Source organism: Heliangelus exortis, chromosome 9, assembly GCF_036169615.1.
Source record: "Heliangelus exortis chromosome 9, bHelExo1.hap1, whole genome shotgun sequence".
Lineage (NCBI taxonomy): Eukaryota > Metazoa > Chordata > Aves > Apodiformes > Trochilidae > Heliangelus > Heliangelus exortis.
Genome location: NC_092430.1, coordinates 4,814,471 through 4,838,820, shown reverse-complemented (window position 1 = coordinate 4,838,820; position 24,350 = coordinate 4,814,471). Strand labels below are relative to the sequence as shown.

The 24,350-nt window shown below is 39.9% G+C and overlaps 1 protein-coding gene across 2 annotated transcripts in view; it reads left to right on the top strand.

Moving 5' to 3' along the window:
• NYAP2 (neuronal tyrosine-phosphorylated phosphoinositide-3-kinase adaptor 2) overlaps positions 1–23,010 on the top strand; it is a 121,460-nt gene extending 98,450 nt beyond the window's left edge. For both annotated transcript variants that reach the window (XM_071751768.1, XM_071751769.1), the window contains one exon: positions 18,994–23,010. In XM_071751768.1, coding sequence (XP_071607869.1) covers positions 18,994–19,221 — 228 coding nt within the window. In that variant the 3' untranslated portion in view covers positions 19,222–23,010. The remainder of the gene's footprint in view (positions 1–18,993) is intronic.
• Positions 23,011–24,350: the final 1,340 nt, after the last annotated feature.

The following is a 24,350-nucleotide window of genomic DNA, read 5'->3' as shown; positions in this document are numbered from 1 at the left end:
TAATTTCTTGTATCCTTTTCTGTCCTCATTCTGTAATACAAATGTAGTAAAACTCTGTTGTATTAATTGGATGGGGGGGGGTTTATTTTTCATGTTTTCTGTACATTCTTGCTGTCTTTAAAATTTATCAAACTTTGATAAATTTATCTGTGTTTTTATGTAAAATTTCTTTTAAATGTCTTGTCTAAAGCACTTGCACCAATGTTTGTCAATGACTTGTACACACTTGACTTCTGCCCTGTTGTACTTTAATATTTGTGCCAGTCTCACATTTGATTTGAGCTTAATGCATGATTGTATTACACTGTGATTGATCATTGTCCTGAAAACTGCTCATACAGCCAGTTATTTTGCTTAGTTAAGGCAGCTAGACTCTCTTCAGCTCTAGGCCATTTAATACTTACAGGAATATTAAATAGTCCACTGTAGTAATATTTATTGTATATTGTTAGAAATTGAGAACCAAATGGAGTAACATCTCTTTGCAGAGGTACTTTTTTTTTTTTTTTTTCCACCCCTCTCATCAAAACCGTAAAAGCCACATAGAGCCTTGAGAAAGAAATGAAAGTATTTGGCTTTGGCAGATTTCTCCAATAGTGAGAAAAGGGAAAAGAAACAGACATGGGAAACCTCTACTTATCTGGATTTTATATGCTAATACTGAGACTGTATCATTTTGCTGTGCAGACCTATATTATTAGTTTGACAGAACTAACTGGAGGGAGTAGCAATTGAGAGAAGAGGTGTCACTTAAATATAGTGTGAATGCCTTCTGTCCACTCAGAGCACTCAGCTGGTTTGTGCTTTTATGGGCCCACGCATCACCACGTAGGTGTCTGGGTGTATCCGTGCACAAGGGGACAGAAACGTGGCTGTATGTGCACATACATGCGTGTGTGCACACACACACAAAAACCCCTTATTTATATGGTGAATTTTCAATTGGCTTTCAGGGAATTAGTCCCCATAATCCTATTGAATTTCAATGAGATTTGAGTGGAAAACTCCCTGAGGAGGATGCTTTTCCATAATCGCGTATTTAAGTTGTTTGTCGCTTGCTGAATTGCTTCCAGAAGGTCTCGACCACAGCAGAGACCAGAAGAGGAAGGTTGAGCTACTCTATCCAGCCTGCCAGCTACTTGTTAGGAAGGTTGTATTTGGGTAGCCTGGTCCACAGAGGTTGAAATTGGTTACCCTGCAAAGCTGTTGTATTACTTCTGAGCCTTGCTCGACACAATGCCTACCAGAGCTGGGAGCATTCCTGAAGCATATTTTTACATAAGAAAATCAAATCCATAATGGAGATTCAAAATGACAGCCCATTTAAATACCATGTCAAGTGTTCCTTCATCTAAGGAAGAAATTAGGGTAATTGTACTTCCAAAGGTTTTGAGAGTCCCAGTGTTCCTGTAGTATGTGATTTTTGATTAAATGGGTCTTACAGCAGACATGATGCTTTGCTGGTTACTCAGTGGCAAAGGCACCTTGGGTGTTTTGAAGGGATTTTAGTCTCTCAGTTTATATTAAGAACTAAACAATAAGCCTTGAAAGCAGAAGCTGATGTGATAGAAGAGATAATGAGCCTCTTAGAAGCTGCAGCCAGGGTTCACTGAAACTGTGGAGAAAAAATCCACCTCACTTCATACAGAAGAAAGGAACAAAGATGATAAGAGGGATTTTCAAGTGACTGTGGAGGGTGATCTTGTTAATTGAATAATGTATAGTAGAGACATGGCCTCATGAAAAACAACAAAAACTGGAAAAAACATTTTCTCCCTGTAAGTCTTCCTTTCAAACTCTAAATTCTTAACTGTCCATCAATTAAGTTGTCATTTATTATGATGGCTTAATGTTTTAAAGATATGGACTTGTTGCCAATTCCAGCAGAATGGCAGATACAACCGTTATTTTGATTGTGTTCTTTATATGCCTATTCTATCTTAGTGTGCAAATAATCTGTGACAGGTGAAATGTGTTTGGAAACGGCTGGGTTGTTAGCCCAGTATGAATATGACAGACTGGGGGCACTTGTTTTTTTGTGCTGTGACTGCTGATTGTAATTATATTGGTTTCCATAGTCAGCAGTCAGACTTTCCAAAGGATTAAGAGCCTGTGATCCACCTCTTTGTTGATGGGATTGGCACAGCTCATGTTCATACAGGGATACAAGATCTGGGAAAGGACAGGTTACTGTTAATCAGTTTTCTCAAATATTCCTGGATTCCAGACTGATATTTTAAAAAACACTCAACTTGGGGAAAAAATCAGATTTGCAAATGAGCTCTGTAGGACCATGATTTTCAATACAGAATAATTTAAGTAAATGGTGCATTACTTAGTAATTAAAATTAAGTCTGATCTAAGGAAATATAAATTATAATTCAAATCAGGTACTGGCCAACTACGTAACTATTGACATTTGATTGTCATATGCCTTATTTTCTTGTTTGTTTATTGGTGTAGAAATTGTGAGGATTAACCAATTAATATTCACAGGACACGTGTGGTGTATTGATGGTAAGCATTATAGTCATGACTTAGTAGTAAAAAGAAAGACCTTGCAAGCAGAGATGAATGATATGTCTGGTTTTTGATGGAGAACACTGTAAAATTCTGTAGTGTAGCAGCAGTCAGCAATTAGCAACACAGAGAGCCAGATGAGAGCTTGCCTTGGTTCTGGTAAAGGGTGAGGGGATTTTGAAAGAATTCATTGCAGGAAGTAACACAGGATCAAGTTGTGAATTGACTGAATTTAAACTGAAAGATAAACGTAAGTTTATCTTGGAACTTAAGTTAGAGATTGTCTAAGGACAAAGTTTAAGAAATCAAGGACGTAGCAGAGAAAGTCAAGTGGAGACTTTGGAACTGCAATATGCTAGAATCATGGAATGTATCTGAGCTACAGCAGTGGCATATAGTAGAAAGCTTAATATAAATACCCTAAAGAGAGGAGTGCAAGTAGAAGTGGTTTAGATACCATGGAACATAATGCCTTGCAAAGGTTCTCTGGTGTTAGTGGAGGTCTTACAGGGAATGGAAAAATGTGCCAGATAGTACAGTATGTTACGCCTTAGTGAGAAGAAATGTTTGACTAAAATTAGAAATAATGAAAGTCCATGTGAGTTTGGCCTTTATATGGAAACAAAACCAAGTACCAGTCGTTTGTACCTATCCAAGAAGACAGAGAGCAGTAGAAGTTAACCACCCTGTGAGGTTTATAAAGCAGAATAGACACGGTCCAAGGATGTCTCAATAAACAACTAAACACCCATATTGCAGGAGTCTCTCTGCTAGTGCCTGAGATTTCTGCAGCAGGCATGGCCAGGTATTTCAGCCTGCAGTGGTAAATGCTCCATCATATCAGGGGACCCACACAGGAAACAAAATCATTTCTTTTTTGTAAAGGAAGGAGGATTAAGAATCCCAGGTATCGCTGCAATAGGGGGATGTTTCCCTGCATCCTGTCATTCCCCACGTCTTAGTCTCAGGGCAACAAAGAATTACAGGCTTCTGATGGACTCAGTAATCCCTGTCATGTGCTCTGAGCATGGCTGTCACAAAAGACAAAAACAATCCAAGCAATCTGCATTATGGCAGTCCCTCTGCTGGAGAGCCAGGCATCTTGCATCTGTGTTTTTATTGTACATAAATTCATCTTTAGGGCACTGCCAGGCTTTCTCGAAACAAAAAATATAGCAGTTTTCAATTTAAGAAAAAGGAACCAGTATAACTATCTCTTGTTTGTTTGTTTTTTAATGTGAATTCATTTCACAAACTGAAGTTTATTTTCATTAAGATGTAGGCAGCTTCTGAAAGATCGCATGTATTAAGCTGCGTAGCAGCACGGTAGTCCCTGTTTATAATGAAGATCCACAATCTGAAGGAAATACACCATCTGAAAAGAAAATTCCCAATAGTTACAATATGGTATTTCATCTCTTTGGCAAAGCAGAACCTATTATCTGACAGATTTCCACAAAAATGTGGGCCTTATCTCCAAATGTGCAGCCTGTTTTCATGCTGCCTGTGAGGTTACTTTCCTTTCAGTGGGAAGATGGCACTATCCTTTGCTGTTGCCTCCTCAAGGTGTGCTATCTAATTTCTGAAGGTTTGTGGGCCTCTTAAGGTCTGGTGCTTTCTTCTAGTGAGGCCCAGGCAGTGATATCTGGTTCCAGTTTAAGCAAGGGAAGATTTAAACTTTACATTGATGATCAAAGTAACATCCAGACACCATGCTGAGATCAGAAGGAATAACTCAGAGAAGGGAATGAAGATACATGGGACAGCTGTGAATTAAGGGTTTTCAACCTGCATTAAAGGAAAAAAAAAAAAAAAAAAAGCTAGAAAATATTTCAGAATCAACACTGGAATTTTTTGGGGACATTTTTTCCAAAATAACACGGCTCAGCTCAATACCTGTCTGGTGTCTGCCTGAGCCCCCAGCAAGTGGAACAGCATTTTTCCTCCCCCATATGACTTCATCAGTGAGCATGACACACAGGGCCCATGTGATGGACAAAAGCTGAAGAGATCTTTCACTTATTTTGTCATATATGTGAACATAGTACAGCAAAGGGGAAAGGGCTCTCCTTCCCAGACTGGACTTGATGCTTGTTTATGTTGAGCAAGAACATGAGAAAACACTCTCTTCATTCTTTGTGTCTGTGTCAGTGATGTCCTGGACAAAAATGCACTTTAGCAACCATTCAAAATGAACGGTTTGGAAAATCCAAAAAGATTAGGGTAGGTCAAGTTCTATTTTTCCCAGAGCCAGGAAGGCAAAGCAGGGTGCCCAGCTGGGGCATTGCTGCTGGTTTGTCAGGCTGCCAGCCCCTCTGCAGCCTGGCAGGACAGGCCTGAGGTGGGGAAAGGATGGGATGCCTGAGGCAACTCAGTTCTCCATGAACAATTGTGTCTGTCTGCAGGAGGTTCTGGGCAGGAGGGTTGCATTCCTGTTTTGGGAGGTAGCAGCCACTGTGCAGCTCTGGGCAGAAGACCCCATTCAGATTTTCCAGGAGATAATTTATTTTATGAAGAGTGATCTTGGTGTGTTGGGGTCTTTTTAGTTTCCCTGCTGGCTGGAACTGCAAGTGTTGCATCAAACAATTCCAGGGACCTTGTGCAGAAGTTCTCTGTGATCTCAAGTGCCTGCAATACACTGTAGCTGTAGTACAGTATAAATTCATTGTAGGGCACAAAATTTAGGAGAATTGAGTTGAATTTTGACAGGTACTTAGTACCCTGCATCAATGCTGATAAGTATTTGTCTCATGCTGAAGTGCATGAACAGCTCTGTGCTGGGTCAACTTAGTATCACAAGCCTAGTGTCTATCACTAGCCTCTTAGTGTCTCTACCCTTAGTTATGCATACAAAGGATATTAGAGTCTTTTGTATGCCTTGTAAGCATTGTGTTCACCCTGTAATTAATAACTGCAAGAAGGGCAAATAGTTGTTATTACAGCTATAATTATTTTTGAAGGCATCTAGACAGAATACCTCAGCAATGAATTGACATTTTCATGCTTTAGTTGGCAAATATGCATATGAAAGCATATGGGCTTTATTTTACTCTGTGAGCATAAACAAAGCATCTGTGCTCTTCTTTTATTCTCACCTTAAAGTTGCCATTTTCCCCAGCAGCTCAAGGCAGTCAGTAAACATGCTGCAGTTGTTGGACATCTTAGCAGGGATGGGTTCCTGACTGCTGCATTCAGTGAATTCTGCTGCTGAAAAATGACCACCTGTAAGTCAAGATGTTCCTTATCTGATCACAGAAGTCTTTTAAACTTGCATTACTATAGAAAAGAACTGTGTAGGTAAGATGGAGAACTCTGTAGGCTGGAATATTCTTTCATCCACTTGCAGTAGGAGGAAAATGGTAACAACAACAAAGTGTGCTAGGGAGAGAATGCCTTTCTGCTAAGTAGCATCACTGTGTGTCACTGCTCAGTACTTCAGATCTTTGCTGGATGCACTCCTTGAAGAATCACAATCTGAAGCCAGCATTAAACTCCAGGGATTCTGCATTTGTGGTTCTAGCAGGGCAGAAGAATTTGCAATGAAAGAATCAACCCCTGTCGTACTTGACCTCTGGGGTAAAGGGAATAAAAACGTCACCCTGGGCTGCTCGTCAAAAGACCTTGAAGGAGATGCAGTCCCAAATTCCTATTCAAAAGGAGTATGTAACTACTGAGTTAGTTGCCACTCTGTTATGGCTTTCTCTGTCCTTTTCCATTCCTCTGATTTTCAAATATTTTGAAAGTCCATTGTGTGTTTTGGACGCAGAATAGCAAAACATGCAACAATTCATGGGATGGTGGCAATCATTTTTTTTCTTCTCCCTGTGTGTAAATGCCAAATGTTCCCCTTCAGCCCGTGCATTGCCTCTGAGATCTCTGTCTCTGTGCTCCTGGAGCTCCTTTTTGATACTTGATCTTTTCTTAATTCAAAATATATGTCCACAGCTTGGGAACAGAGAGTGCCTCTCTCTTTGTAATGAGTTTTGGTCTGGACTTTCTGTACATTATTTTTTGCTTTGGGTGGTAGCTTCTGGTTTTGCCTGTGAAGCTGTTCCCTTAAAGGGACTTAATTATTCCTTATGTTTAACTATCACCTTTAATGCTTGGGACGGCTGTTGGATCCCAAACCTGCTTCATGTTGGCCACTAGAATATACCACAATAACATTTGTGGTGGTGTCTAAGAGTCATAGTCATAAATAAGGTCCCCATGTTGGTAAACAGTGTGTGTAGAACAAGGACTGTCATTGCCCCAAGGATCTGTAAGCTCAGTGCAATAAATGAGAAAGTAGGAAATTGCACATGAGAGTAGAATGGCAAGTATGTGACTGTCAGGATTTGCTTAAGTTTTGATTCCTATCAAATTAGAAAGTAAAAAAAAAAAAAAAAAAAAATCTATTTGTAGTGCAATCTTCTGTATCTTCAACTGTTATTTTAATTAGCTTTTTATGCCACTAAGACAATGGAATACATTTGAATGTCTAAAACCAGAAAACCAAGTAAATTTTACAATATAAACAAATTATGTTTTTTCTTAAATGTCCCTGTTATGAGGAAGTCCTTCTTCTCCAGTGGAGCAGTCTTTAGTGTCTGTGTAGAAAAAAACAAATGAAAGTCAATGTAGACTGACTTGTGGCTGCTGATTTTGCAAATAGCTGGGAGGAAGAAACTCCCCTGGTTCCTATCTGGGAGGGTGGACAGGCACAGAAGAACCAGTGGTTGTGTGCAGCGAGAAATCCCTGACACGAGCCCTTCACAGATGGGACATGGGCAGCTTTTATCTTCAGATGATGTCTGGATTTGTGTAGTGTGTGGCCTCTCCTTGAAAATCTGAAACATCCAGAATGGTTGGATTTTGCCTTCTTGTTCAGGATGAATGCTCTCAAGAGCCAGGAATGAGACATCACACTGATTGTCACCGCCTGGAAAGAAGTGCCAGGGCATGAGCTGTGTCCCGAAATGTCACACAGCCTTCTGGACAGTTTGCACTGCTAAAGATGGGTGAGAATTTGGATAGCTGAGTGTTTTAGTGCATTTATAAAGTGTAGTACAGCCCCATGGCCACGAGAGGGAGCCCTTGGATTATTTTACCGTGTTCCTAGCACATGCGAAAGCAAAATTCTGCAGTCGTCAGTCCAGCTCCGTATGCTGTAAAAACATCTTGGGTGAGGGCAGCAGCAAGGATGTGAATTCTTTAGGGGATGCTCCGCAATGCATTGGGTTGAGTTTCGGTTCAAACCTGGTTTTACATAATCCACAGATGGGTCCAGAGCAGTGCAAACTGTTGCTATGTGTACAACCAGCAAAAAAGAGAATGCTTATTTAATAGAAAGACAAGAAAATGCAAACCTGGAAGTGGATGGGATTGCCACATCCATCATCTCTCACCTCCAGGGCATGCTTGACTGGCTGGCACATGAAGCAAAGGTGTCAAAGCTGTCTTGTGTTGGCAGCCCTGCTGATGCTGTCCCCACATCTGCTCTTCAGCACTCAGCTGGGCTGGTTGTGCAGCAGAAGCAGATTCACTGCATTGCTGGCTCTGACTTTGCCAGAACTCTGACCAGAGAGCACAAGATTGTGGGTGCCCTGGCAGCACCACGGGGACTCTGCCGGGCAGAGATGGGGCCCAGCACCCACTGCCATTGCTGGAGGTCTTGAGGCTCAATGCAGCTTTGGTGGCTCTCCTTCTCCATGCCATTCAGCCTCACAGTGTCTGGGCACTAAAAAGATGTGTCAGGAGGAAGCAGTGACAGGTGAAAGCAGGTCAGCTGGAGGAAAAGTGATGGTACAGAAGAGGGATGTCAGGGAACAGGGTGGCCAGTGTTTGAGCAACAGCCCTGGAGTCTGGCTTCATACCTTTCATCAACCTCGAGTGCTGGCTTGGCTGCCCCTGTATCAGCTGTGATGGAAGAGAGTGGGAGGAAGAATGTTCCATTCCCTTACTCTGATCTCTTCTTGTTCTTGCACAGGTTTTATCGTTCTTGTCAGCAGAGTACAGAGAGAGGCTTGTTCCCTCACAAGAGTTGTTGAAACATTTCAAGTATAAGTATTCTGACAAAGACTGAAATACAGTATTTATGAGGCTTTTCACTTCCTGCTCTACATTTTTTTAATTGTCTTTACCTAGTTGCTTCTCAGATTAAAATTTCTTTCAAGGCATAGAGCAGATGTGAGAAAAATCTCATCTGCCTGGTCTGTGCTCTCAAGCAGTTGTTACGCTGTGCCTGTTCTTGATAGACTTGGGGTAGTGTTTCAGTGCTTTGAAAAACAGCCTTAGCTCAGCAGAGAAATGTGAGGGGACAGCAGATGCAGCACACTGGAGGTGTTTGTTCCCTGGAGGGTGAGACTTTCCACAGCCTCTGGAAGTTTCTGGGAAGCGTGTGCCTCTGGAGCCTGAGGGTGCAGACTTGGGGCCAGCATCCAAGAATGCCCTTCATACCCCTACTGCTCTTTTGAGACTCAGATTTGCACAGAGGTATGGAGAGTGTAATATGACATACACGGGAACTAATAACTGATATTTCCAGGAAAAGACTTAGGCAGGTTACAGAGATGGGGACACAGACACCTTGAAAGTCTTACAATGTTGTTGAGCAAGTGTTCCTAATCTATAGCTCTTGGAGTTATAAAACACTGAATCAGTGATGTCACTGTCCTCTCCTGCCTATGACAAGAAACTAAAAATGACTTGGAAGCTCTTTGTCTTGTTTTTAGCTGCTCTTAAAGCATTGTATATGGTTCTCCTAAAAATAGGTTACAATTTATGGTAATCCTAAACAAATATATACTGTAATCTGTGTGAAATAATTTCAGTCCAAGCATCGGTAAGTTGCCTGTAAAGAAACTTCATTTGGTAGCATTCCTTCCTCTTCATAGAATCTCTCTTTGAGGCGTTTCTCATAAATTTACTTATTCTCTCCTAAAACTTGTAAATTCACTTCAAAACTTGTTCTGAGGCTTTTGTGTGCAAACAATTAGTTTAGTCACATTAAGAAGGATGCAGTTCCAGAACAATAGCAGTTGCTAAGTTTATTTGAAATGGTCTTGTAACCGCTATTGAAGACATTGTGCCTTGGTTAAAAAAATATTCTAAAAAACCCCAGAAGCATGCAATTTCCTTTTTTCCCTCCCTTCTCTGTCTGTATTTATGTTTAACTCAGGGCAAGAATTTTTTAATATTCTTAAAGGAAAAAATAGGCATAAAAATGGCATGAATTCATGAAAGCATGGTTTTATATATAGGCATTGTCTGTAAATGAACCAAACATTCTGTATTCTAGGTAGGACAACCTTATTTGTCTGCTCATACACATTTCAGGTACTGCCATGCACTTCCACTTGTCCTACATTTTTTGTATATGAACTGAACGTGTTGTACCATGTTTCTCTTCCAACTGTGTGTGCCTGATGCATAAAACATGACTCAGAAAAGCAAGGTTTTCCCCACTTTCTGTGTTAAGTCACAAACCATCCAAGCTTTGTTCTCATGGTTGTCACCATTTCACCAGAATCTTTTGGTGTTTGTATAGCCTTATACAGTATGTTGCACTTACTGTACCTGTATAGTATCTTGTCTGTATACTGTATGCACATATGTATATTCACTCATGTATGTATGTATAGTATGTTTATATATCTCTGTATATGTATGTGTGTTTGTTCATAGTCTTTCACTAGAAATGTGTGGCTATTCATATACATTATGTGTTTGCCAATTATAAATAAGCAAGAATGCCAGCACCCACTTTTGATAACCTACTTTTATTCTCATTTTGTCTTGTTAAGCAATGAAAATAAAAATGTCGTGTATTTTAAAGGAGAACTTTAAAAGATTATTATTTTACTTAATTTTAATGTTTCCAGTTCTTCAGAAAAAATATTTGAACAGATCTGAAATTGCAAAGGTACTCATGTTTCTCATGACAGTTTTCTGTGGTTAAAAAATGTTTGGTAACAGCTCAGACCACTTAGTTTTGGTTTTCTGTATCTTACACTGGTCGAGTGCTCCTTGTTTAGAAATCCCCTTAGCCAGCAGGACTCTTGTACTGAAAATCTCAGCTCTATTTACAATGCAATAAATCTGGGGGGTGACCATGTCTACAACACCTTCCACATAAAAATGCTGGAAAGAGAAGTGTAGGCTGGAAAGAAAAGTTTTGCCAGTGCAGCCTTAGGAATGGGTGAAAATATCATGTTTTGAGTCAGTGGTATGGGAACATTATATGGGGTTTTCAAGCCTCTTACACTCTGCAATCCTATAGTAACATATAATTGCCAGTTGATTAGGCATGTATTAAGACAGTTAATAATAATTTAATAGCCTTTTGTAAAATTATCCTTAATCACCACGGAACTGTTTGTAGGCTCAGTTATCTGGCACTGACTTATCTTAAACAGCAAAATATCTCTGTAAACCTAGGGGACAACTCTACATTTTCCAGGGGAGCATGTGTTTCAGTTATTCACTGAACTGGAGCTTCAATGATACTCCTATGTGCTTCTCTGTGAGACCTATCAGTAATACATTGGTTTCCTTTAAAGTTAGGTTTATCATGCTATTTGCTTGCCCAGCTGGAACAGTCTTTGTGTGGTAAGTCACTGCAGCTGAGTAGTAGCAGCTACTCAGAAAAATCTTAGAAGACAGATCTTCATGCGGGAAAACCTAAGGACCTTGTTGAATGACAGAGTTGTTGCTATGAAAAGCCTTCACCTCAGCTAAAATCTCATATTAGAAAATGCTTTCCATTTAGAATTAATTCACCAGAATGTTACCCTGCAGGTAAATGCAAAATGCAGTTAGCAGGAGCAATTTGCATCACTGAACTCTAGCAAGAGTGTTCTGTCCTTTTTCCCTCCTGTGACTGACCTAATACAATATTGGATTTTCCTGTCTGTTTTACAGTGGACAGGATGTATCATAGTGGGTTGCCTGAGTTCTGCATTTATTGCTTAAAGAAGATATAACTTAAGCTTTGATTTTTTTTCATGAGTGATCTCAACAGAAATGTACAGTAGATGAGATGCGTGGGACAATTTACACAATATCCCTAATATTAATTCCTTTACATGCTTTTATTTTAAAAATGCTAGCACTTGCAGGAGGTGTTCACCAGCAGTAGATCATGCAGTACAATTTAGGCAGTTGTTTGGTGTTCAGAAGGCATTCTTTGATGAGGAGAAAACATGTTTCCAAATAAGATAATAATGCAAGGTAGCAAGATCTGCAGCTAGACTGATGGCAAGTATGAAAATGGAAAGCAGCATGGTGAATATATGATTTAAATTTTGCTTTATTGACAGCCTCAGCAGTAACCAAAGGGTTACCAGAAAACTTGAGACATAGGAGTGTGTGCAGTGCTGGTTCTGTGTAAAGTGACTGTGACATTTAGCAATTGGAGGCAATGAATCATGAAAATGGAGGTCTGAAATAAGAGGTGCTGAGGGTTTACTAACCATCTGCTAATTTAATTTTAGAATAAGTATTTATTGTTCCTAATATTGAATCTCTGGAAATTCTTGGCTTTCCAAAGTTTCTTGTCAGTTATTTGTAAGTGGTGGATTAGTCGGGCCATAGAGCACAAGAAGATGAAATGAGTCTTAAAGTGGGTGCTATATTTGAAAAAAAGTGTCCAGTGCGTCATATAATTACATTAAATGGTAAACCAGTTTTTACAGGAAGTCTGGTTTTAATTTTTTTTTTTTCTGTAATAGTATCTTTTGTAAGAAAACCTATTTCCAGACAGAAAAAGAAAAAAAGGATTTTTGAAGGGCTGGAGAGGGTAGTTTGTGTAGCACTTAGCACCTCTTATGTGCTTGTATTTGCAAGTATGCAAATACACAGAAATCATTTAATGTGGTTGCTGGCATAGTAGGACACCTTCTAGAAGACATCTCAGACACTTCTAGAAAAGAATTTGCAGCTACATTATCTGATGTCCCCAGGAAGCATTACCATGCACTATGGTTTGCACGGAGAGTGTCTGCTTTCACAGCTCACCTTGCACATTCTGCGTGTTGCTGAACATATTGTTGCTTTTAGTCACCTTTGTATTAATAACACATTGCTATTTTGAATTTAGCATTAAGGGGAGAGTGGGTTAGCAGTACAGAGCTGTGCGAGTGTCTAACTGTCCTGGGTCAAATGATGCTGTCTTTCATGTTAATATTATTCCAGAGAACCTCTGTTGGAGAGAAAGAAATGACTGCAGATTTAGCCTGTAGTTTTACCCTCACCGACTTGTGCAGCCACTGGAGGTAACAACATTCAACTACAGTGCAATGGTTATAGCTAACACGTAGCAAAGGAAATCTTGTCCAACATAGTTTGCCAAGTGCTCTTCCGAAGGCTTTTTAAATGATTTGAGGGTTTTTTTAATATTTGTTTGACCAAGCTGTAGTCAAACTCTCGGACTCCTGAAGTCAGCTGGTACATTCCGTTTGGCTTCAAGTGGGTGAGGATCTCACCGCTCACATTTTCTGAAACCTGATTCTGGCTGAACTCTGCCTTTGGACAACTCTCTTTTTGCAAACACGGGCTGAGAACCTCTGCATCGAGCTAGGAGTATCAGATAGCAGATCTTGAAGTAACTGTTGCTACTTAACATAGCCCTTCGCCTCTTGCCCCCTGGGCAGATGACTGCCTTCCAGGAGTGGGATTTCACACCCTCCCGACTGGAAATACCTTACCCGGCCAGATGGCTGGGACCCATCTGCAGCAGAGAAAGTGTCGTCAAGAGTTACAGTGGGAAGGACAGTTTGGAAACTCCAGTTTGAGAACAGGCAGGAGGGAGGAGTGTACCTTTGCCTCCCAGAGGATGGTAAGTGGCTTTCAGAAAGCCTTTCTTCTTCACTTACTGTAGGCTGCCAAACCAACCCAGCATGCTTGGCACTGCTGAATGATGTGTAAGCACTGCTCACACATTGCACTGTTAGAGCTTGCTTTGTTTACAGATTCAGGAGGCATTTCTGATAATCTCCTCCAAACGTTGCTGATATATTTTATTTCATTATATTTTGCATCGGTTTTAAGATCACTTTGTCATAGCCTCATGTTGGCAGTTGGGCTTTCACTTTTTTTTTTTTTTGATATACAGTTGTTACAAAGGTCGTTTGTATGTGACCTCTGTGACTTCACACCTGTGATGTGGTTTTCCCCATCCTTCCTTTAAATGACCAGTTGGCCTCTCTGCCCATCCAGCAGGTGAGGGAGACACAGGGGCCAGAAGAGAACAGCATCTTCCTCAGCCCCATAACCTCTACAAGTTTTGGCACAGTAAGTGGCAACTGTTACATTACTAGGAAAAAATTATGGAAGCACCACTGATTCATGGGGCTCTCTTATTACCCAGAGCTTCTGGTTACACTTCAAACAAACCAGCAGCATTAAAAATAGGCAAACCAAGCACATATGAGCCAAGATGCCTAAAGCCCTCTTGCAAAATGTAGTGGGAAATTATTTTTTTGGTCATTAAAGGTTAATACAGCACAAAAAGAAGCTGCACTCATGAAAGGGTCCGCAGCATGAAATACCAGGTGGTCAACTCATGTGTTAGAAAAGCTTCTAAAATGAGTGAGTAACATTCTCTAATGTTACTAGTAATAGTGATGTCTACTATGTTCCAAATGTTTCTTTTCCCCATGGCATTCTTAGCAGCACAGGTTTTCAAGGGCAGTTATGTGAAAGATTATAGCTTATCTTTCTTGAAACGCCTTTCAGCACTAGGAATTAGCATTTTACTTACCCTTCACCTCTGGCCTGATTTAGGAGAAGCAGAATGGCTCCTGGCACTTGCTCCTCTCATCCTGGTGCAGCAGGAGCACAGGGCACCTGCCTGCCTGGTGTGCAGGACTCGAAACTGAAGTGAGGTGAGGCTCCACCTGAGACAAGAGGGTATGAGTGGCATTTACATAGCACATACATCTTTTATGGTTTTTTAATATTTTTTTTTTTTTCCTGAAAAAGGGCATTATCTATCTATTTATCTGTTACACCATGAGCAAGTAAAATTTTCACACCTGAGAAAAATAGTCCTGGGCCTTGCCCTGAGTATTTTTCAGTCTCATTCCTATATTTTCCTTGTCACACCCCTAGGGGTTTTTTTTGGTTTGTTTTTTTTTTTTGTTGTTGCAAAGAGGATGCTATATGGGACCGTTAGATTTGTACAGAATTTAAAGGTGTTGACATATTTTTTTTAGTAGCATATATGTGCTCAGTAACTTCCATGGACCTAGCTGTGTACAGTATTGATGCACCTCATCTGGTGTTCCATATGGTCCAAGTCCCATTCTTGAAGGGCCAGAAGATCATAGTTCATATTGTTAAGTCACCAACAAAAAGATTCCAGGTGTTTGCTACACCTACTGACCCAAGATAGCAGGTGTGCCAAGTTGTATCCCTCAGTAGCTGCTGACTTGTATTATTAGAGGATATTTTTTCTATCTATTTTTCCATCTATAACTATTTTCCTTGCCAAACCAAACTAACCTACTTAGTTAAGAATAAGGGAAGAATTATGTTCACTTAAATGTCTTTTTTTTAAGCACCCATATTTTGAGCACTTTTATGAGGCTGCCAGGCACAGTGCTGGCAGGAGCTGCACTGGCATCACTCTGCAGGCAGTGGTGGGGCTGGGGCAGAGCCCATGCCAGGGCAATAGGAAACAGAAATAGTCTGCTGTGACACCAGTGAGTTCCTGGCAGTGTGAGTCATTGTCTGTTCCCCAAAGCCTGGTTTGAGCTTTCCCTGAGATTATTTCTCAGTAAACTTTGATGTGGCAGAGAGCTCTGGCATCTACTGACCTCTGGCTCTAGTACTGACTCCTGTCCTTTAAAAGTAATTGTACTGATGTTCTGCCTGTCAAACCTCTGCTCCAAGACAGTTCTATGATCTATTTAAGGGCAATCTAATTTAAGCAGTGCATATATATTTGGAAATCGTTGTGACTTCTCCTTACTTTTCTGGAATTATTCAAAATTTTGAGGCAAGAAGAAATGAAGTAAGGCCCACTGCTGGAGGCACCTACACACAAACATCCACCAATTGCACTTGGTAGAGAAGGGAAGTAGTTTGTCTCTCAGATCTTCATAAACTATTAAAACACTCACTAGAAGTGATCTTTTTTTGTTGTTTGGTTTGTTGTGTTTTTGTTTATTTTTTTTTGTACTTGGGAAGGTTTTGTTATTGCAACGTTTTGAGTTGTTTTTTTGTTGTAAAGTTGCTGGTTTTTCTTAGTTGAAAGTTAGTATTACAGAATTACTTCTTTCTCTGTTGCACTGCCAAAATAGAATTTTCTGTCCTTTTGGGAAGAGCAGATAATAAAAATAAGGTGGCAACATCCATCGATTTCTTATAAGGTTTTCAAGAAGTTGGTGATTAAAACTACATAGGAGAATTCAGTTTTGAACAGTGGAAGAAGTTTCTTACTTTTTGTTGGTGAAGTTCAATTTGCTTTAAAGCAGATTTTTGACTATAGGGTTGCAGCTGTGCTGGTTTGTGAGCCTTAGCATTTCTAGTTTTTCTAGGACACACTGAAAATTCATCAAACACCTTTTGGTATCTTGTATTAGAAATATGGTTATTGTCATGTCTCTAGTCCATTGTTCTACAAATGGTATCTCCTCTTAGGTCTCTCTTGCAACTTCAGGAGGCATGCACTCCAGTGCATTTTTCTTCTGCTGTGCATTAACACTAGAGCTAGGCAAAATATAAAATAAAATACTTTAGCATTTATTCTCACCTATGTGTTCACTTAGTCTATTTCAGAAAATGACTTTGCTCTTAGTAGTTCTGGACTTTCATGATGCACCAACCTGAACGTTGTTACAAGAGAGGCATGTGCCGCTTAGGTTGTACATCTAAGAAGATGCTGGTGTGAAAGACTTAGCCATCAAATAAAAATCACCTTTCCAAAATGACAAGTAGTCTTGAAAACCTGTGCCTGGGAAAGTGGAGGAACTCAGACTCTTCATAATAAATGAATCACTTTCTGCCACACAATATGGTGGCCGGCGTAAAAAGGAACTGTCGAGCTGCCTGCACCAGGTTTATTTTAGAAGCTCTTTTGCAGGGGGTGGCAGAGTGTCTGTGTAACTGATACATTCTGCAACACCATTTCTATCTTTGGGAAGCTGCAACTGGTATTTTACAGCTTAGCATGTCAAAATCCTGTGTCAGTCCCCCTGAATCCCATGAAGGAGATGAGCTACCGGAAGGCACTGGTACCAGTGGCACTGCAGGTCGTGCAGTGGCAAGAGGGGGGGTGATGTGCACGTCACACTCTCATGGTGACTTTCCTATGTGCTGCAGATTGTCCTTGTCATGTGCAGTGACTGGAGCATGCAGCTTGCCATAAGAATTTAGTGTTGGCACATGCTCTGTTTACTTATATGATGAGGTATATGAGAGAAGGTATTTCCCAGTGCCTAAGAGGAGGAAACCCACACTTGAGCACCATTGTCATCAAATCCATCAGGGAAGCTGATGTGCTGCTCTGTGTTGTGAATGCTTTTTGTGATGAATTGTGTGCACACTCTGCCTGTCCTGCTCCATGCAGGAGGACCCATCCTCAACGAAGACACTGCTGTGTAAGTACTAACCTGTCAGTGATGAGTAGGGTGGCAGAAAATCTGCCTCAGGTAGAGCCTTGTCCAAAGACCTCAGAGCTGGGGAGTGTGGAGGCACATCTCTAGTTCAGTTGGAGAGTTTTGGACCAGGTCTGGGCACCCAAAGGGACAAAGTCTCATGGCCAGGGTGGATGACATGGTTCATACCTGCCCACACCTCAGTCAATGTTAGATCACTCCTGAAATTAAAAACAAATATTCAATTATGAAAAGCAGGCTTCCAGAGGTCTTTCAGTTCAGCCATTCAGGAGGAAACACTGCAGATACATTGCCTATGTAATTCTATGTTCATAAGAACATTGAAGAATAACATTCATATTGTGGTTTAAACATGTTCTACTCGAAGTACTACCAAATCTATAAGGTAAGCATGACTCTGTTTTGATACAGAGAAAGGTAATTATCTGAAATTCCTTTATTTTAGGTTACCCCTTAAAAACATTTTTTTATGAAGATATTTGAAAAAATACGTGCTTTTCTATATTCTGGTTATTTTTATGTTTAAGTACATCATTTATTATTACTTTGTCCTGTAGGCTTGCTCAGAATTATTGGTTTTGCTTTGTTTCCTGCTATGAATCTCAGTATTTTCTCTATCTGTAATAACTGCTAAATAAGATTCAAGCTGACCACAAGAACTACTGAGATTGATAGAAGTTTCTGTACAGGCCTCTAAGACCAGTCCCCACTTCCAGTATCCTGGTGTATACCCACCCTTGGCATTCTTAAGATTTATGAATGAAAGGCATGTGCATTATTAACTGTACTCAAATACTGCATTTCTTTCATGAATCATAAGATGCTGCCAAAGTACCTGTGCATTTCCATGACGACATCAGAGATGTACTTGGACAGCCCTGCTAATGCAAGGCGTGTGTTTGCTTACACTCAAATCCTTAATTTTTGGTTAATATGAAAAATAAATGTCGGGAGACTCAAGACATCACTTCAAATTTGCAAAGCAAGTCTGGAGAGGAAGTTCTCTGATCTGCAGGTAGGCAGTCTGTCATTCAAATGCAACAAACCCTTTCAGGATGGTTTAATATTAGTGATTTGGGTTCCAGTTGAAAGCCTTTGAAGAAACACATTTTCAGTCATGGGAGCACCCCACTGAACTGAAATGAAGGTACAATTGCAGGCTTCAGAGGGGCTGGGGCATATACTGACAACTAAACATATGCTAACCTCCTGCTTTGGATAAGGATCATGTTTTCAAATATTCTACATGCATGAAAATGGAGTTTCTAAATTCTTGGTGCCTTCCAGTGAATGAAATATCACCACAGAGAAGCATAGGTTAATCCATATCATTTGCATGGGGCTCATTAAATCATTTTACAAAAAAAAAAATAACACAGCTATATTTAGATGGCTACTCAGAAGCGTTAGCACCATGCTTTTAATGTGACAGGCTGCATTTGGGAAGCAAGATAAAACATAGGTTTCAGTGTATAGAATTTTTTATTTCTACACTTAAGGATGTTATTAAGATCCATGTGCCTTTTTAAGATCTATTCCATCATTTAAAATCCAACTAATACTAGTTTGCTGAAAACTTCTGGTGCTCTGAAGAAGTTAAAAAGAGAACCTTTTGTTATGCTTTTTTTCCTTAAAGTAGTTGTTAGAAGTAAAGCCTGACTTTGATCCTTTTGTTGGTGCAGAGAGTTTTTTGTTCCTCAAACAAATGAGTGGCTTTCAAATCAGAGTAATGTCAACCTTGCAAAGACATAACATAACCAGTCTGTGACCAAACACTTATTTGTATATTTTTTCCCCTTCTTTTCTTTTTCCTTCTTTTCTTTCTCTTCATGTCCCCACCCCTCCACCCTCTCCCACCCTCCATCCCCTATAGGTGACATGTATGCAGTGGTTGCAAGGGGACCATACAATGCTGGATATGATTGAGAAAAAACGTTGCCTCTGCAAAGAAATAAAAGCCCGACAGAAATCAGAAAAAGGACTCTGCAAACAGGAGAGTATGCCTATTTTGCCAAGTTGGAAAAAGAATACCGGGACCAAGAAATACAGCCCTCCTCCTTATTCCAAACAACAAACAGTGTTCTGGGACACTGCAATTTGACAGGAGTGTGGAGGATGCCCTCTCCACTGTGTTGCACCATGCACAGGTAGCCTGCTTTCTTAATAAGGCAAAGGCTCTAACATAAGACTTACCTGCAGGTGGTGAAGTTCCTAGGAAAAATTACCACACTGATACAATGCTCACCTGTCAATCAAGAGAGAGATTTAAGTTTCCGACTGGATTAAGGCATATTCATCCAGGATTTTTTTGGATCCAGAAGATATCAAAAATGTAAATATTTCGCCAATATATCGAAAACACCCAACTAATACACTGTTTAAATATATATATATATAATTTCAAAAATTTATGAAGAATTTTACTATATAATGTTACTGTTATGCTGTTTTATTACCTATTTTATATGTGGTATTCTAATGTTCCCCCTCCCATTTTATTTTTCTTACCTGCCTGGATTTGGCCTCTGTACTAAAGCATGTGGTCGTACATTTTGTTGAACAGGACAATGTACAAAACAGCTCAGTGCTTGGGCTGTAGAGGTTGCCTAGAGTCATACTCAGTGGGTGTCCTTAGCCTATGGAGGGCGTGGGCTGGGCAAGGAGAGAGTTTGAGTTGGAAACAAAATAACCGCAAGCAATGCAAATGGAAGTGCTCAACGCGGACGCCCGGGTTGGCGTTTAGAACACGGATTGTTCTGCATCGTTTTTCTCATAAAATTAATCTGATAAATTGCTCTTGGTTTTATATGAGTCAGTCACTGAAATTTCGTAGCCAAGAATCTAAATTTTCAGCAGAAAAGCCTGCAGCAGAAACTCTTCCTTCATCGTGTTCAGCTGCCTAGCGGAGACCATGGTTCACTGTGACAAACCAAGCAGACCCATCCACCCAGCGGGTTAAGGCAGTGGCACTGCAGCCCCGGTTCCTGTCCACATTTGTCTTTGGTCCAGAAATTAAAGGCGGAAAAAATCTGTTTACATGTTTATTATTTTTCAGTCCAGCAACACATCCTTACTTTAAGCTGTGTCCGATTTCCTTGTGTTGTTTGTAAAGGCTGGAGTTCAGATCCTGTGGAAGCCAGCAGGGGAATCCCTCTTGATTTCATCTGGTTTTGAAGCAGAGGCCCTGAGTGTGCCGTTTCTTCCTCCTGGCTGCTTCTCTAATTGGCTTACAATCCTCTATTATAATTATATTACACCCAGTTTAGCAGAATATTATGTCATGACCAAAGAATTATGACCTCCTGGTTTTAACGGGAGAAAGAGATGGCTTATACTGATTATGAGGGTTAAATCCATGCGGTGAAATATCTTCCAAAAGGATCTGTCGAGAATGAGGGAAACTTGTACTTCTGTGGAGTAGGGAAAAAAAAAAAGATCTATGGCATATATTTTGTATATTTAAATTTCTATGTATGCGCCTGAAGTTTGGTAGCACAAATATCCCTCTTTAAAACAATCATTTTAATATTATATTTGTCAAGAAGAAAAGGTGTGTTGTTTGAAACTTCTTATTATATTGGCTTTTCTTTGAAAATTGTATTGACAGCATTGCCACAGCTGTAATTGCTGATCAAAAAAACCAAAAATAGAAGGTTTTTGTAATCTATATTGCTAAAGTTTGAGTCTGAGTAATGTTTTATCAGTAGTAGTTTCTTTTCAGCCTCTGAAATAAAGTTTTTAAATATTTTATATCTAATTAACTAATGTATATTTTGATGTCCAAACTGAGATTTCTGTAAGAGGTAAAGTGTGTGTTTATATGTGTGTATGTATATTAGCATTTTTGTGTATGTATATATGCATATGTGTACACACACATATATATATGCATGTATCTCTCTATATATATATACTCACAGATGTATGCATACAAATATACCCACATACATTAATTATTGGTGTGTGTTATGAATATACAGTGGCTGGAATGGGTATGCAATTAAAATGCAGATTTAAAGAGCCCCTCACAGCCAAAAAAACAGAGGACATGAAAAAACCCAGAGGCTGTGAAGGACTCTTTGAATACATGTTACCTCCAAAAGACAACAACTGTATATTCTGCTTATTCTCTCTTTTTTCTTTAAAGAAAGAAAATGGCAGAAGAAAAACTCCAGAGATCTCACACAGTTCCAGAATCTGCTGGAAAGAAGATGACTTGTTGGTCGTGAGAAATCTGTTGAGATAACAGGTTCATTGTCGAGAAAGTGTTTATGCTTTGTCTTCCTTGTTATGTGGCAAGAGAAGAATTTCTCGTAACTGTGTGTGAAATGCTTAGCTCAACCCCTTCCCCCAGCTGCATTTTTAAGTCTCTGGTGACAAAACAAAAGTCAGCATTCAGTCAGTCTTGATACTCCTTCCCTGCACTGCTCTCTTCCTGGAGCACCTACTTTAAATCCTGGGGAAGCACCCATTTTGCAGCCCGGCCCAGTGGGTGCTCACGGGTGCTGCAGTGCCAGGGCCCTTTCAGGGGAGGCAAAGGTTAAACAGTTGGGTGTTTAATAGTGTTTGTACTTATTGTGTCCTTTTCATATCGGTGCCCAATAGGAATAATGTCAGGGAACTGAGGCATTCTTGTCCCAAGAAGACTTGCTTGTACACTTAGCCAGTCACACAGCCACTCCTTGTTTTGTTTTTATTGCTCAACACTATTTATGTTGTCCTTCCTAAATAGCTGCCCGTGTGCTTCCAGACCTCCATTGTATCCCATGGACACAATGGCTTTTTGTTTTAAAGCGTGACAGTACACGAAAAAGTAAAATATAACTTAGCACTTACCTTCAAAGCACTTTAGAAATGTGAACTAAACTTCACGCTTGGGAGAATAATTTCACAGAGGAGGGAAGTGAGGCTCAGATGGAATCATTACCAAAGGCCATGGACAGAGCCAGGTCAAGACAGAGGCCACCATCCTGTCCTGTGCCTGCTGGCCCACCCCATCGCTTGAGTAAAAGGAAGATGGCACTGCTGAGAGCGTGCCATGGAAATGCTGGTCAACATTTTCTACATCTCCTCTTGTCTCAGCAGTTTCTGTGTCACAGGGTGAATGACAGTGCTTAGTTACGGTCATTAAAGCTGTAGTCTGTATAAATATGCAATCTGTATATACATACAGATCACGTATATACACACACTTATGAAGACTGTATATATGAAAATTGTTTGGTATGCACTTATTTTGCTTTAAACTCCTGAAGTTAAACATTATAGTGTAGCAATTTGTGTAAAGTGCACTGTGATTTCAAGAAAGCACAGTAAAGTCACAGGTCTTGTTATTCTTGCACTAAAAATGTGTTTACCTATATTAGCCAATGTATGTCTACTTTATTGCTACTTTTGGCAAACTAAAGCAAATGGTATATGGGGTTCTTTTTGTTTGGGTCATTTATTTTTAAGTGGACAACGGCACTATGTTTCTAAATGACAGGGTTTTTAAATAAAATGGCATCATTCTGTGTTCATTCCGATGTAATACATTTACCAATATCTTGAAACTGAATGTCATCTTGCTTTTTTCATATTTCATTAGAAATTGTCAGGTATGTGCCTGAAATTGTGTAGGAGTAAGGAGTAGCTAGAGGCTAACTGTAATCATATATTATTAGCCGTTTCTATATACACAGTATAAATACATATTAATTTTCTTTTCATTTTTGTACTTGATTTTTTTAGGTAAGATGTAATTAAATGTACTTTGATACTTCTGAAGTAATAAGATGTTGTTTGAAGATCAATTCTGCTTTCTTTAGTGCATTGACAATATTTTACAATAATTTAGTGCTTATTTATTTGTGCTCCGGTGTAATTATAATAAAAAAGCAATAGTTTAAAATACTGGACTGTTCATTTTTATTTGATGGTTTCAGCTTAGAGTTTGAATGTTCACTAGGGTCTAGACAGAGATTCCTGGGAGGAAAAGTCAAGCCATACATGTATATTTGTTGTATTCTCTAGAATTGTTTTTAGTCACAGTGTTTTGGAGGAAATTAATGGATTGCTTTAATAGATTAGAATTTGCAAGTCATGCCTGGTTGCAGCTAATGCCCTGTGTGCCACCCTTAACTAAATCATGAGGATAATATTTCTCTGAAGAGTAGAGAGAAGTTTTTCTGCAAGTACCATTCACAGTTTGGGATGCTCACTTCAAAGATCTCCATTTGCAGAATGTCCACAAATGGAGAAATCAGCAGAACTTTTTACAGGGATTTCTCTGGATCTGAAAGAGGAAGAGATTTTGTCAGTTCAAGAGCCAGATTGCTGTCTGTAACCTTTGGTGGGACAGTTCATGAAGTCCTGTGTCCTAGATCATTTCTAAAGACTTTCCAGGATGAAGCACCTAACCAGAGAAGGAATGAAAGGGGAGGATTGCCAAATGCAGCACCGAGCATATATATCTGGGGCAAAATCAGATTTTTCCCTATTTGAAATACATGTATTCACTTTCTTTGCCATTCCAGAAACATTTTCTGTGCCATTGTTTCTTAAACAGAAGACATTTAAATCAAAAGGAGACAAAACCATATAAAGCAATGGTTGAGTTTTACACTCTTATTTGCTCTAAGTTTATTTAAAAGTGGAAAGGTGCCTGCAGTGCTCTGTCTTGGGTCTTTGCTCCTTTTGCATGCTAAAAACCATCACAATAACACTGGCTGGAGTTACTGCTGTTTCTCCCCAGCAGTCACTCACGGTGACCTTAGCTGGTGCCAGAGTGGCTGCAAAGCAATTAAAACACACAGGGAACTGTCTTGCTTGGGAACAAGTAACCTGCCCTGAGCAAAGCAGACAAGTCAAGCAGCCATTAAGAGGAGAGATGGGCCAACATCTCCCACATCTACAGCCAGCACTGACAGAGCTGGCAAGGGAACCCAGGAAACTAAAGGAATTAGACAAAAACTAAAGACAACTGAAACGAAATACAGCTCATCTGCAAGGCTGAACATATTTCACATTTTTTTTTCCAAAACCTGCCAACGTGTCCTTCAGTTTTGCCTTTAAAACAAAATTACACACCTGCCACCTTTTTATGGAGATTTTTGGCACAGGAGTGGGTGGTGGTTTTAGTGTTCTCCCCACTTGTGGCACAATTTCATCTGTCTTTGTCCTCTTCTCTCTCTCTGTCTCAATCCTTTATTTCATGATGTGCTTGGGAAATATATTTGTAGGTATAATGAG